Source organism: Eublepharis macularius, chromosome 12 (assembly GCF_028583425.1).
Source record: "Eublepharis macularius isolate TG4126 chromosome 12, MPM_Emac_v1.0, whole genome shotgun sequence".
Classification (NCBI taxonomy): domain Eukaryota; kingdom Metazoa; phylum Chordata; class Lepidosauria; order Squamata; family Eublepharidae; genus Eublepharis; species Eublepharis macularius.
This window is the reverse complement of record NC_072801.1, coordinates 52,443,180-52,458,242: the sequence shown is the minus strand read 5'-3', so window position 1 is coordinate 52,458,242 and position 15,063 is coordinate 52,443,180. Positions and strand designations below refer to the sequence as shown.

The 15,063-nt window shown below is 45.8% G+C and overlaps 1 protein-coding gene across 1 annotated transcript; it reads right to left on the bottom strand.

The window, feature by feature from the left end:
• Positions 1 to 13,251: 13,251 nt before the first annotated feature.
• On the bottom strand, positions 13,252 to 14,190 carry LOC129338920 (olfactory receptor 4D1-like). The gene has a single exon (XM_054993477.1). It carries the CDS (start codon positions 14,188 to 14,190, stop codon positions 13,252 to 13,254), a length of 939 nt encoding a protein of 312 aa, XP_054849452.1.
• Positions 14,191 to 15,063: the final 873 nt, after the last annotated feature.

Below are 15,063 nucleotides of genomic sequence, written 5' to 3'. Positions count from 1 at the left end.
CATCTCCTGTCCATGAAGGCAGGAAGGTGAGTGATGTTGGCGACAGCCTCCACTGAAACACAGAAACCTCTGCCACAGCAGTCTGCGCCATCCGACACAGTGGATGTTTGGGGCCTCTTGGTCCTCCTCTCCCTGTCAAAGTCCCAGTCCCTCTTCACACCTTGCCCTCTCTGGAATAGCTCTGACCCCTCCCAAAGACCTTTCCGATCCTGTCCCTTCCCATCCTTTCCGCAAAGGCAGGAAGGTGGGGGATGTTGGCTGCCGCCACAGGGTACCACAGTAGGATCCCCGGAGGAGGCCTCATGGCTGTTGGGATCTTCTGACTTCACAGTCCCTCTTCACACCATGCACCTTGCTCTCTCTGAGTGTGGAACCATTCCGACCCCTCCCAACGACCTCTCCTGCTGTGCCCATCCCACTCTGTTCACGAAGGCAGGAAGATGAGTCATGTCATCGCCCACCACTGCCCCACAACTCAGTGGGTTTCTTGGCTCATGGATCGCCAACGAAAGGGTCTTCCCAGTCCTGCTCCGTGATGCAGCCGGCAGTTACCCTTTGTCCCTGAGTCTGACTCCCTGTCTCCCTGCCGTGTTCCCTGATGGTCCCTCTTTCAACCTCTCCCTCTCTGGAACTGCTCAGATGCCTCCCAACCTCTCCTGTCTTGCCCATCCCGTCCTTTCTGCAATGGCAGGAAGGTGGGTGCTGTAAGCTGCTGCTGGCTTTGGCCAGGAGGAACCACTCTGCTGCTGTTGCTGATGTTAGAGTGGTACCACACGGTACCCCCCCCCCTTCCATGGCACTTTCTTTCCCCTCTGAGCCTTTCCGCTCCTGCTCTGCCATGTGGTTGTGACAAACAACTCTTCTCCCTTTCAAGGTTGTGGATGTTCCCTCTTTCGACCTCTCCTTCTCTGGAACCACTCCTACCCCTCCCAACAACCTCTCCTCTCCTGCCCATCCCATCCTTTCCACAAAGGCAGAAAGGTGGTTGATGTCTGCTAGTGGTGGTTTTGGCCATGTGGGGCAGCTCAGGAGCTGTTGTGTGTATTGTTGTAAAATACAGAACCCCCCTTTCCATAGGCACCTGCTGTCCCCTCTGAGCAGGGGGGAAATGGGTCACTCACAACTTTCCATGAAGGCCAGAAGGTGGGTGCTGTCTGATGCATCAGATTTTAGCCATAAGGGACAGATCAGCTACTTTTGCCCCTAAAATTGAACGTCATGGTGGCCCCCTGTCAACAGCAGTGGCTGTCCCCTCTAGCCGGGGTGAATGAGTAATGCCACAACCAGTCATGTCCTTTCTGTGAAGGCAGGAAGGTGTCTGGTGTCTGCTGATCCTGGTCTTCTTGGGCATGAGGGGCAGCTCAGAAGTGGTTGCTGTCCCCTCTGGGCAGGGGGGAATGGGTAGCGCAGCTCCCAACCTTTCTGCAAAGGCAGGAAGGTGGGGGATGTTGGCTGCCACCACAGGGTACCTCAGTGGGATCCCCGGAGGAGGCCTCATGGCTGTTGGGATCTTCTGACTTCACAGTCCCTCTTCACACCACGCACCTTGCTCTCTCTGAGTGTGGAACCATTCCGACCCCTCCCAACGACCTCTCCTGCTGTGCCCATCCCACTCTGTTCACGAAGGCAGGAAGATGAGTCATGTCATCGCCCACCACTGCCCCACAACTCAGTGGGTTTCTTGGCTCATGGATCGCCAACGAAAGGGTCTTCCCAGTCCTGCTCCGTGATGCAGCCGGCAGTTACCCTTTGTCCCTGAGTCTGACTCCCTGTCTCCCTGCCGTGTTCCCTGATGGTCCCTCTTTCAACCTCTCCCTCTCTGGAACTGCTCAGATGCCTCCCAACCTCTCCTGTCTTGCCCATCCCGTTCTTTCTGCAATGGCAGGAAGGTGGGTGCTGTAAGCTGCTGCTGGCTTTGGCCAGGAGGAACCACTCCGCTGCTGTTGCTGATGTTAGAGTGGTACCACACGGTACCCCCCCCCTTCCATGGCACTTTCTTTCCCCTCTGAGCCTTTCCGCTCCTGCTCTGCCATGTGGTTGTGACAAACAACTCTTCTCCCTTTCAAGGTTGTGGATGTTCCCTCTTTCGACCTCTCCTTCTCTGGAACCACTCCTACCCCTCCCAACAACCTCTCCTCTCCTGCCCATCCCATTCTTTCCACAAAGGCAGAAAGGTGGTTGATGTCTGCTAGTGGTGGTTTTGGCCATGTGGGGCAGCTCAGGAGCTGTTGTGTGTATTGTTGTAAAATACAGAACCCCCCTTTCCATAGGCACCTGCTGTCCCCTCTGAGCAGGGGGGAAATGGGTCACTCACAACTTTCCATGAAGGCCAGAAGGTGGGTGCTGTCTGATGCATCAGATTTTAGCCATAAGGGACAGATCAGCTACTTTTGCCCCTAAAATTGAACGTCACGGTGGCCCCTGTCAACAGCAGTGGCTGTCCCCTCTAGCTGGGGTGAATGAGTAATGCCACACCCAGTCATGTCCTTTCTGTGAAGGCAGGAAGGTGTCTGGTGTCTGCTGATCCTGGTCTTCTTGGGCATGAGGGGCAGCTCAGAAGTGGTTGCTGTCCCCTCTGGGCAGGGGGGAATGGGTAGCGCAGCTCCCAACCTTTCTGCAAAGGCAGGAAGGTGGGTAAGGGGGGAAGACCCACACGTAGGCACCTACCTGATGGCCTCAGTCCCCTTAACTAGGGGAAATGATGCCTCCCCAAATGGGGGGGGGGAGCATCCTCCTCCACCTCGATGGCCAGCATGTGAGCCTCCGTTTCTACACATTCAGGGCAGGCCACACCTCCCACCCTTGGTTCTTTCCCTCCAACTTTCCAAAGAGGGGGAAGCGCAGACATTACTGCGATCCACCTGTCTCCCCATTATCCCTGAACATGGGGTCTGTCCTGTCAATCCAAGACAGGTATTCCATGTATCTATGCATCCCTCTATCCTATACTCCCATCCCATACAGCTATGCCCCTGTCTATGCCCTATCCCATGTACCTAAACATCCAATGCTCCATGTCCAGCCGGTGTGTTTGTGCGGCAACAGCCACTGCATAATGGAAGGTGTGGACAGCAGCATTGACTCCAAGACCCTAATTTCCACATCTGGTAGAGGTATGTTGGTGTCCCTGAACCCCCAGGGTGTGTGTGTGTGTACAAGGCCTCCACATATGCCATCATGTCTTGAGCGGGGGGTTCTTTGCAAACTGTTGCTGGCTCATCCAGTTCTGTGGTGGCCACCTACATGACCCTCATTACTGACTTGGCAGAAAGTAGCCTCTAGGAGGCCTGGTGGGCGGGCACATGGGGGTGCCACCAGTGAGAGGTGATACCCCCTGCCCCCTAGAGGGGAGGTGGCTTGTCGATGCCTCCCCAGGTCCACCAGGCCCAGCAGCCACAGTCATCCCACCTTGCTGCATAAGTGGATAATCCATCCACCTCCAACATGCAGGCCTGGTGGGCGGGCACATGGGGGGTGCCACCAGTGAGAGGCCATACCCACCACCATTCCCTAGAGGGGAGGCAGCCCTCCTTCAAGTGCATTCCTTGTACACTGGGCCAATGTCAACTGGTGGCTCTAATTGTATCGAGTGGGAGTTTCCTGGGGGCCTCAGATTGGAGAGGGTATAACTCCAAGATCCATATTGTAATCTTGACCAAACTTGGGTGCTGGCTGGAGGAGAGCCTGCTAAACATTACCTATGAATATGGGCTCTGTAAGAGCAACAGGGGCCATTCCGCCCCCCCCCCCGAACTACGAAACGTGAAATGGTTCGATAACAGGGAATGTCAGTTGCGGTTCGCGATTTCAGATTCGTTCGTTGTTGGCACCAAACCGCGAACCGCTGGTTTGTTAAATTTTTTTGGTTCGTGCCCATATCTAGTGACATCTTGTTGCATATGTAGATGGGCTCATAGAGGTTACAGTACTATCATTACCCAATCAATACATTTGGATGGTTTAGATTTATTAACTTTTAAAAAACTATTCTATGTTTATATATAGTTTATCGGTATTATGTAAGTCATTGTAAAAAGAAAGGAAAAGAAGGAATACTAAAAGCCAAGGGAATTTTTTAAAAAATCACACCTGTTCATAAAAAGTGAATGGAAAGACTCTCTTTCATATCTTAGTGTTCCAAAACATAATAAATATTATGGATATTTGTGTGGAGAAAACATTATTATTATTTTGAATCCAGAGTGGGGTGGAATTTACCATGATTGCTTATTTCCAAATAGGACGGTACTGGTTTGGACTAAAATCTATGTATTTTGAGGTGTTCTGAAATTCATAAGAACATAAGAACATAAGAGAAGCCATGTTGGATCAGGCCAAAGGCTCATCCAGTCAAAGGTGTCATCAGGAGGTCTCAGGCTCTGCCAGTTAGATCTCCAGTTACTTCACTGCAGACACTTCAAGAGTCTAGTTAACATTTCTTTATTAGAGATCCATCAGAATCAGTGCACTCAGACAGCAGCATTGGCAGAAGTGACATAAAGCGGGAAAGCAATGTTAGTTATAAGACAAGGTTCCCACCCTGGGATAAGGACCATTATAATTTAGGCGCACAGGGCCTAGAAGGTTTGATGGGGGACGGGAGGGGAAGACAACGATGAGCTCATTTCATGTCTCTGGGAGATACGACTCCGACCGGCACTTCAAGGACACTTTCCCATTCCAGTTGAGAAAGTGAAAGTAGCCACCTGCAAGATAAGCGATTCACAGCTACACAGTTAGACAGCTACACAGATACTTCTTTACACATCCTCAGAGGCCCAGAATACAATACAGAGTATAATAGGCACACATGGCAGATAAGCAGGGTGCATCTGATAGGAGGTCTGTCAAAAGGGAAGGGACACTAGACGCCCTCCTACTGATTGCCCCCCAAACACCAAGAATACAGAGCATCACTGCTCTAGACAGAAAGTTCCATCTATACCTTGTGGCTAATAGCCACTGATGGACCTCTGCTCCATATGTTTATCCAATCCCCTCTTGAAGCTGTCTGTGCTTGAAGCTGCCACCACTTCCTGTGGCAGTGAATTCCATGTGTTAATCACTCTTTAAGTGAAGAAGTACTTCCTTTTATCTGTTTGAACCCGACTGCTCAGCAGTTTCATTGAGTGCCCACCACGAGTTCTTATATTGTAAGAAAGGTAGAAAAATACTTCTTTCTCTACCTTCTCTATCCCATGCATAATCTTGTAAACCTCTATCATGTCACCCCTCAGTCATCATTTCTCCAAGCTAAAGAGCCCCAAACGCTTTAACCTTTCTTCATAGGGGAAGTGTTCCATTCCTTTAATCATTCTAGTTGTCCTTTTCTGCACTTTTTCCAGTGCTATAATATCTTTTTTGAGGTGACCAGAACTGGACACAGTATTCCAAATGAGGCCATACCATTGATTTATACAGGGGTATTATGACACTAGCTGATTTGTTTTCAATTCCCTTCCTAATAATCCCCGGCATGGCGTTGGCCTTTTCTATTGCCGTCGCACACTGTATCGACATTTTCCGTGAGTTATCTGCCACGACTCCAAGATCTCTCTCTTGGTCTGTCTCCACCAGTTTGGACCCCATCATTGTGTATTTATATTTGGAATTTTGGGTCCCAATGTGCATTACTTTGCACTTGGCCACATTGAACCCTATTTGCTACCAGGGCTTTTTTTCTGGGAAAAGAGGTGGTGGAACTCCATGAGTTGCCCTCAGAGAAAATGGTCACATGGCTGGTGGCTCCGCCCCCTGATCTTCAGACAGAGGGGAATTTAGATTGCCCCCCGCATGCGGTGTGGAGGGCAATCTAAACTCCCCTCTGTCTGGAGATCGGGGGTTGGGCCAACAGCCATGTGACCATTTTCAAGAGGTTCCAGAACTCTGTTCCCCCACATTCCCCCTGGAAAAAAGCCCTGTTTGCTACATTGACACCCGCTCACCCAGCCTCGACAGATCCCTTTGGAGTGCCTCACAATCCTCCCTGGTTCTCACCACCCTGAACAATTTAATGTCATCCACAAACCTAGCCACTTCACAGCCTACTCCCAACTCCAAATCATTAATGAACAAGTTAAAAAGCACCAGACCCAATACTGAGCCCTGTGGTACCCACACTGCTTACCACCCTCCACTGTGAATATTGCCCATTTATGCTCATCCTCTGTTTTCTATTCATTAGCCGATTTTTGATCCACAAGAGGACTTGTCCTTTTACCCCATGACTATTGAGCTTACTTAGCAGCCTTTGATGAAGAACTTTATCAAAAGCTTTCTGGAAGTCCAGGTAGACAACATCTTTTGGTTCCCCCTTGTCCACATGTTTGTTCACTCCCTCAAAGAACTCTGACAGGTTTGTGAGACAAGACCTTCCCTTACAGAACCCGTGCTGAGTCTTCCTCAATAGCTTTTGCTCATAAATGTGCCTACTAATTCTCTCTTTAATAACGGTTTCCACCAACTTACCCAGTATTGACATTAGACTGACTAGCCTGTAATTTCCCAGATCTTCTCTAGAACCCTTTTTAAAGATGGGGGTGATATTAGCTACCTTCCAGTCCTCAGGAATGGAGTTCAAGATAATTGTTTTCAACAGACCATTTATACGAGGGTCTGGGGTTATTGTTTATAAAGATGATGATGATGATGATTTTTATCAGATAAATCACCGGGCCCAGATGGCATACATCCAAGAGTTCTGAAAGAACTCAAGTGTGAACTTGTAGATCTCCTCACAAAAATATGTAATCTGTCATTAAACTCTGCATCTGTTCCTGAGGACTGGAAGGTAGCTAATGTTGTCCCCATCTTTAAAAAAGGTTCCAGGGGAGATCCGGGAAATTACAGGCCAGTCAGCCTGACGTCAATACCGGGTAAGTTGGTGGAAACTATTATCAAAAATAAAATTAGTGGGCACATTGATGACCAAAAGCTGATGAGGAAAACTCAGCATGGGTTCTGTAAGGGAAGATCTTGTCTCACCAATCTGTTAGAGTTCTTTGAGGGAGTGAACAAACAAGTGGACAAGGGAGACCCGATAGATATTGTTTATCTTGACTTTCAGAAAGCTTTTGACAAAGTTCCTCATCAAAGGCTCCTAAGTAAGCTCAGTAGCTATGGGATAAAGGGCCAAGTCCTCTTGTGGATCGAAAACTGGCTAATTAATAGGAAACAGAGAGTGAGCATAAACGGGCACTTCTCACAGTGGAGGGTGGTGAGCAGTGGGGTGCCACAGGGGTCGGTATTGGGTCCAATGCTTTTTAACTTGTTTATTAATGATTTGGAATTGGGATTAAGCAGTGAAGTGGCTAAATTTGCAGATGACACGAAATTGTTCAGGGTGGTGAAAGCCAGAGAGGATTGTGAGGCACTCCAAAGGGATCTGTCAAGGCTAGAAGAGTGGGCATCCATGTGGCAAATGAGGTTCAATGTAGCCAAGTGCAAAGTAATGCACATTGGAACCAAAAATCCAAAATATAAATACAAGTTGATGGGGTCTGAACTGGCGGAGACTGACCAAGAGAGAGATCTTGGAGTCATGATAGATAACTCACTAAAAACGTCAGCACAGTGTGCGACTGCCATAAAAAAAGCTAATGCTATGCTAGGGGTTATTAGGAAAGGGATTGAAAACAAATCAGCTGGTATCATAATGCCTCTGTATAAATCGATGGTGAGGCCTCATTTGGAGTACTGTGTACAGTTCTGGTCGCCACACCTTAAAAAAGATATCATAGCACTGGAAAAAGTACAGAGAAGGGCAACTAAAATGATTAAAGGGTTGGAACACTTTCCCTACGAGGAAAGATTGAGGCGCTTGGGGCTCTTTAGCCCGGAGAAAAGACGACTGAGGGGAGACATGATAGAGGTTTACAAGATAATGCACGGGTTAGAGAAGGTCGAGAAAGATGTGTTTTTCTCCCTTTCTCACAATACAAGAACTCGTGGGCACTCTATGAAATTATTGAGCAGTCGGGTTAGAACAGATAGAAGAAAATACTACTTTACACAAAGGGTGATAAACACATGGAATTCGTTGCCACAGGAGGTGGTGGCAGCTACAAGCATTGCCAGCTTCAAGAGGGGACTGGACAAATATATGGAGCAGAGGTCCATCAGTGGCTATTAGCCACAGGAGATAGATGGTATTCTCTTTGTGGGGAGGTGGTGCTCTGTTGTCTTGGTGCTGGAAGGAAGGCAGTGGGAGGGCTTCTGGTGTCCTGGCCTCACTGACAGTCCTTTAGATGGCACTGGATTTCTAGCCACTGTGTGTGACAGAATGTTGGACTGGATGGGCCACTGGCCTGATCCAACATGGCTTTGCTTATGTTCTTATGTTCTTATGTTCTTATGATGATGATGATGATTTTGATTTATAAACTGACCATCCTCAGGGGCTCTGGGCAGTGAACAACAGTTAAAATCAATAATAACAAGAAAACAATAATTCTAAAATCAACATACAATAAGCAATAATAAAATAAATTAACCAAGTACATTAAAGTGCAAGATACGCTGGTCCCCAACCCACTCAGGGCTTTAAAGGTAAGAGCCAACACCTTGAACCTGATAATGGCCCCAAATTTACACAGAATACTTTCAGAAATATTATACAGTTCTGACTTCACCCGATATAGAATATGACCCACTTACAGCATATGCTAATACAGAGCCTCCAACCATTGTTAACAAGAGAGGTCCAGCCAATTCAAAAGGGTTCAATAAGAATTGCCGTAAAGCACAACAGGTGCTTTTTTCTGCAGTCCACCTTTTTAGGCAGACAGCAGGAACAGCTGGACATGGGAGCTTTAATATTCTTTCAAAATCAAAAGAAGCAATATAAGTAATTGTTTGCCTGTAAGAAGAAAGAAGATTCTATGAATACAAGGGCACAACTTATTCAGGCGGCCAGAGATGGGAATTAATCTCTGCTCTGGAAAATCACCTCTAGTTCAATCTCTACAACATCATCTCTGGACACTTACATCACCTCAGATACCTGGGGAAAGTATTTTCAGAGAATATATGAGGATTACAGCTGCTTAACACTTGTTTTGCCCAAAGAAATCCTTCCTTCATGGCCTCCTGTGACTATTAAAGAAATTAAGTCTTTGGTCTTCCAGTTAAAGGCTAGCAAAGCCCCTGGAGTCAACTTTATTCCTCCTGAATTCCTAAAATGCAAGATCAGTTGGTGGGCCCCCCTGCTGGCATCCCTTTTAACTTACATCGACCAAACCAGTCATATCCCTAAGGACTGGGGACTGGCAATTATAGCTCCCCTTTTCAAAAGGAGTAGGGATGACCCAGCAAACTATAAGCCAATCAGTCTGCTTAATGCCATCAGCAAATTATATGTGTCCCGCCTCCTTGATAAATTTAAAATTTGGCTTGAGCAGGAAAATCTGACTGATGATGAACAAGCAGGATTCCGAGAAGGTAGATGTACTACAGATCACTGCATGAACCTCCAGCACCTTATAGAGAAATACTCATCAACAAGAATAGTATCTTTATATGTCTCCTATATTGACCTAAAAGCGGCATTTGAATCTATTTCCAGAGCTAAGTTCTGGGTTTAAGTTGGAGGCCACTAATATTGATCACAGGTGACTCTTCTTGATCTGTGCCCTACATGAAAATACCTCCCTAAAGGTCAGGTACAGTAAGCTCGGGCATCTTTCAAATGCTGTTCCCACTTCGAGAGGTGTGAAACAGGGCTGCATTTTAGCAATGGCTGTCTTCAACTTCTATATAAATGAATAGGTCAAATCCCTAAGCAACAAGGCCTTTCATTCTCCAAAATTACAATAAAGTCAGATCTCTATTTTATTATATGCAGGTGATGCAGCCATCTTGTCAAGGACCCCAGTTGGGCTCAGAAGAGCCCTAAAGGCTCTAGTACAGCTCTGCAAAGAAGACTCTCTTACCATAAATTATCAAAAAACAAAAATAATGGCTTTTAGTAAGAAACAGAAGTCTAGAACCTGGACCATCGATGGCCATTTGACTGAACAGGTACAGACCTTCAAATATCTTGGGGCAGTATTTCATGCCTCTGGTTAAAAAAAAAAAGCACATATTGTCCATGCAGCAGATATTGGGCAAAAGTCAGCTCACAATATACTAAGATTTCTCCAAACAAAGGGTGGACATTACATCCCTGCTGCCCTAAAACTCTTTAAAGCCAAAACTTTGGCCCAACTCCTATATGGAGCCATGATAGGGGCATCATCATCTTCTTTTGCCTCCCTTGAGCATGTCCAATCAAAATTCCTAAGAGTGGCTTTGGAAGTCCCCAATTGCATACCAAATGCATTGCTACATCTGGAGACTGGCACTATCAGAATGGAAGCTCAGGTGTGCCTTGCCTCTTTAACTTACTGGCTTAAGATCAGCTATTTCTGGCAAGTCTTGACCCGACTGCTCCTTCTAGATGAACATCAATCTGAATGGCTTAAGACAGTCCTTTGCAAACTTGCAAGCCTAGGCTTTTCACCTTTCATGATTTTAACCATGGGTTTTGATCATGCAAAACAGGCTATAAAACAAAGGATATTGGACACTGAACTCCAGTTTGATTTAGGGAGGGTCCCTACTTTTTTGTTCTCTGTGAACACCAGATATATAATCAAGCTGGCTGCCTATCTGTCCCACTTGGAGGTGCATAGTCACATGAGGGGCTTTACATTTGAAAGGTGTGCTGCACTCCCCTCTGCTGTTTTAGATGGGTGGTTTAACAGAATTCCGTATGAGAAAAGGCTTTGCCCCTGCAATGAAGGAGAAATCGAGACTGTAGATCACATTCTTTTATGTTGTCCCTTCTATCAAGATGCTCGCATCAAGCTCATCAGTTCTTTGATCAATAGCATACCTGGAAGAATGAGCCTGGAATATGTTAGGCTACTTCTAGAAAATGGAAATCCAACAACTACAGCCTCAGTCACAAAATGTTGTACAACAGCCTATAAAATTCGTCAGATGCTCTCATTATCAGGGTTTATGTAAATACCACCCTTTTATATTACTATTTTAATTAACTATTTTAATTTTGTGTTATTTTTACTAATAATTTTAACCCTGTAATCTTGTAGTATTTCTTCTATTTGAATTTGACATGAAAAGAGTTCTAGGTTCCTGGAATGGAATCCTGAAATTGAATGGAAACTCTTTGAACAAATAAAAGGTGTCAGAGCGCTTGGGGTACGCCCATAGTAGGTACTTAAGTGCCCTCAGTTTTATGGGACTGGGTCCTTTTGCCAGCCTGCTGTTGGGAAACTCCCCCCCCCTGCTTCCACCATGCTTACTGCCTTTTCTCTGCTGCTTATGGGTTGTAAAAACATAGGACCACCACAAACTGGGAATTCATGTTGAAATTTACAAACCTTCCCGGAGCACACCCCTTGGGAGGTTTAGTAGACATGGTCACAGAACAAAAAAAAAAAAATACAAACCAGGAACCATGGAACTGGACCAGTTACAAACCAGTTTGTGCTTCATGTTTTGTGGGGTTTAAATGCTCCTTCTGGCCTTAACAGCGGCAGGGGACAGGACATTTAACAGTTTAAAGGGCCCTTTCCTGCCTTCAAGCAGCAGGTCCCTTTAAACTGCCCAAACCCCAGCCTCCTACCCCCTCCCCTCCCAGCCCCAGCCACAGCCCCACACTTACCTTATCCTGCAGCGTAGTCCTCCCTCTCCTCCCAGGAGAGGTGAGAAGGCCATTTCTGGCTTCTTTTGCTGTCCTGGGGGCCTGCAGGGTGATGGAAGAGGCTGAAAACGGCCTTCCTGCCCTTGAAATGGCTGCTGCTGCGGCCATTTGAGGGGTAGGGAAGCCAAAAAAGGCCTCCCTGCCCCTCAAATAGGGGGCAATGGCAGCCATTTGATGGATGAGAAGGCCATTTTCGGCTTCCCTGCCCCTCAAATGGCCGCTGCCGCAGGAAGGCCATTTTCAGCCTCTTCCATCACCCTGCAAGCCCCCAGGGGAGTGGAAGAAGCCAAAAATGACCTTCCCACCCCTCCCGGGAGGAGAGGAAGGATGCTGCACTGCAGGATAAGTTAAGTGTGGGGCTGGGGCTGGGGAAATGGTCATCTAAACTGCCCTGTAAATACGACCCAATAAACCAGCATGGAAAGGAGCTTCCACAAACCCTGGTTTGCGAACCCCAAACCTGCCTGGTTCGTGGGTTTCTTGGGGTTGTATTTAGGTTTGTGCCCATCTCTACGGTTTAGTCATGAATGCTGGAATGAATGAACTATGCCATGTTACTTAATGCTAGGACAGAGGAGGCAGTAGCATTAGCAAGGTTAGACAGGGTACTTCCTGTGCCTTTCCTTCAGTCTGCTCTGCTGCTGTCCCTTCATTTTATCCAGGATGCTGCTCTTAGGAGTTCCTTCCTTTCAGCTTCTTCTCTCTCTCTCCCTCCCCCTCATTCATATGTCGTGAGGGCTGAACATACAGTCTACAAGCTCTCTCCATGCTAGCTTAAATATTTTTTTCTTATTTGTTCCACTAATTAGCTTATCCCTTAAGATCTGAGGTCCATTTCATACTGTGCATTGTTTAAATCCATGTCTAAACAACATAAAGTTGTTTAGCATCAAGCACATACATGTAAATATTTACATCATACAGGACATCTTGTTGAGGGCTGTATCTGGCTGCAACTCCATACCAGTTTGCAATATCTGTGGCACACCTGCTCTTTGGCCATTGCACAATGTATGAGCTCCACCTATCATAAACAGTATTCTGTGAAAATCACACAAATCTTCCGATATGCCCTTCTTCCTGACTTTTCAGGCTCCCCTAAGCTCTAGTATTTCACTGGGAAATCAATAAAATATTTTCCATCCACACTCACACATTAACACCCCCCCCCAACCAGATAGAGTTTTAGTTCTAGTTTTCAGTGTTTATGAAATTTGACAGACAACACTATCCTTTACTGGCCACATGTATACATTAGTAAGATTGTTGCCATCATATATTTAGTAGTATCAGTAAGATTGTTGCCATTATGTATTTAGCAGTATCAAAACATTAGGTTCCCCCTCCCTGCCGTTAAACTGGGCTGCTTCAGATAACCTGTAGATTCTGCATCTGAATGCTCACCACAGAGGGAGACAAAAATTGCCCATATATGGAAAAGTAACATTGTTTTCTCTGCTGTAGCACATGGCATTGGATGTGCTACAACAACCACTATATTCTCAGATGTCATTAGGATGCAAATGTAAAGAAAAAGCCATATCTTACTCTCTCACTAAAAATACCTTTCTTTTTATTAATCTCCTAATGGCATTCTTCATCTCACTGTTTCTTAGTGTATAAATCAGCGGATTCAGCATAGGTGTGATAACCGTGTAGAGAGCAGAAAGCGCCTTATCCCCTGAAAATTTCTGGAAAGGCCGAGAATAGATGAAGATGGCAGGTAGAAGATGGATGCATACTACGGTTATCTGAGCACCACAAGTAGAAAGAGCTTTCATCTTCCCTTCTGTGACATGTATTCTTATTTTGACCAAGATGATGGTATACGACAAGACAAGGACAATGAAAATAATAATGGTGAGAAGCCCATTGTTAGAGAACATTAGCAGCTCTATAAGAAATGTGTTGGTACAGGCTAGCTTGATCACTTGAGGTGCATCACAGTAGTAGTTGTCCAAAACGTTGGGTCCACAGAATGGCAATCTCACCATTAGAGCTGTCTGGACAATAGAGTGAACAAAACCACCCAGCCATGCTCCTGCCGCAAGTCCTACACACATCTCATGGTTCATTATAGTGAAATACTGAAGTGGTTTATGGATAGCCACATACCGGTCCAATGCCATCACTATGAGAAGAAAAACCACAGCACCCCCAGTAAAGTGAAAGAAGAACATCTGTGCTATGCACCCACCAAAAGAAATAACCTTGTGCTGTAAAGTGAGGTCCCACAGCATCTTTGGCACAGTGACTGAAGACTCACTGAGGTCTACAATGGCCAAATTTCCCAGCAGAAAGTACATTGGGGACCGAAGCCGTTGATCAGTGATCACTGCAGTGATTATTGTAAGGTTGCCAAGCCAAGTGGTGACACATACTGTGAGGAACACTATGAAGAGTACATATTGCAGAGGACGGTTTGCTGTGAAACCAACAAGGTGAAATTCTTTTACTCTTCTGGTGATGTTCCCTGGATCCATAGCTGAAATAATAGGAGAAATAAGAATTGCAGTTAAGGGCCATCCATTATATTCCCCTCCCATTTTGTTTATGTGGGTCACCTGGTATCATTTTCCAGTTTAAAAATGTTGCTGTGACAACTCTACAGAAGAAATCCTCTTTTTTTCATGACTTTTCACTGGTATTACAAAATATCAGATCTTCCCCCTCAGCTAATCTTAAAATATATCATTGTACAGATGTTTGCATGCTGGTGTGAAAGTTAACTTTTAATTTTTAATTCAGGACTGAGATGACTTCAGACATATATAATCTGCTTTTTAAAAAGAAAATAAAGCTAGCGAGCTTAATCACATATCTGCTGCAGCATAAAATGTGTGCCTGATCGTTCCTCAAAGCAAACAGTCCTGGCTGTCCTCCACTTTACTGAAATAAGAAGTGCTTCAAAAGATAACAGGAGGCATCAACATTAGCTTGCATGGGGCATATTTTTGAAAACAGGAAACATCATAAGATGGTGCTTAACCTGGAGAATCCTAAGAGTTTGTGGAACCTGTCAACATTCTGAGATTCAATTTTAACTCCAGTAAACATACCTTTAAAAATTGCAGTTGCTTGCAGATATTTTTCTTTAATGTCAGTCTCCTCCTTTACTTAACCAAATGGCAGGGAGACAAAGAACTATAATTCCACCACTCATCTCAGCAGTCCCTTACATCTTCCTACCCAATTTCGCGCATCCCTCTGGTCACACGGCCGCTCGAAAACCGCTTTTTTGAGCAGGACCTCTTTTTCCTGCCCATTTTTTTAAAATTTTTGAGCACACTTTTCCGTTATTTTGATCTTGCCTTATAAAGAAACATCATTGAAGATAATGATGCCTCTCTTTCCCC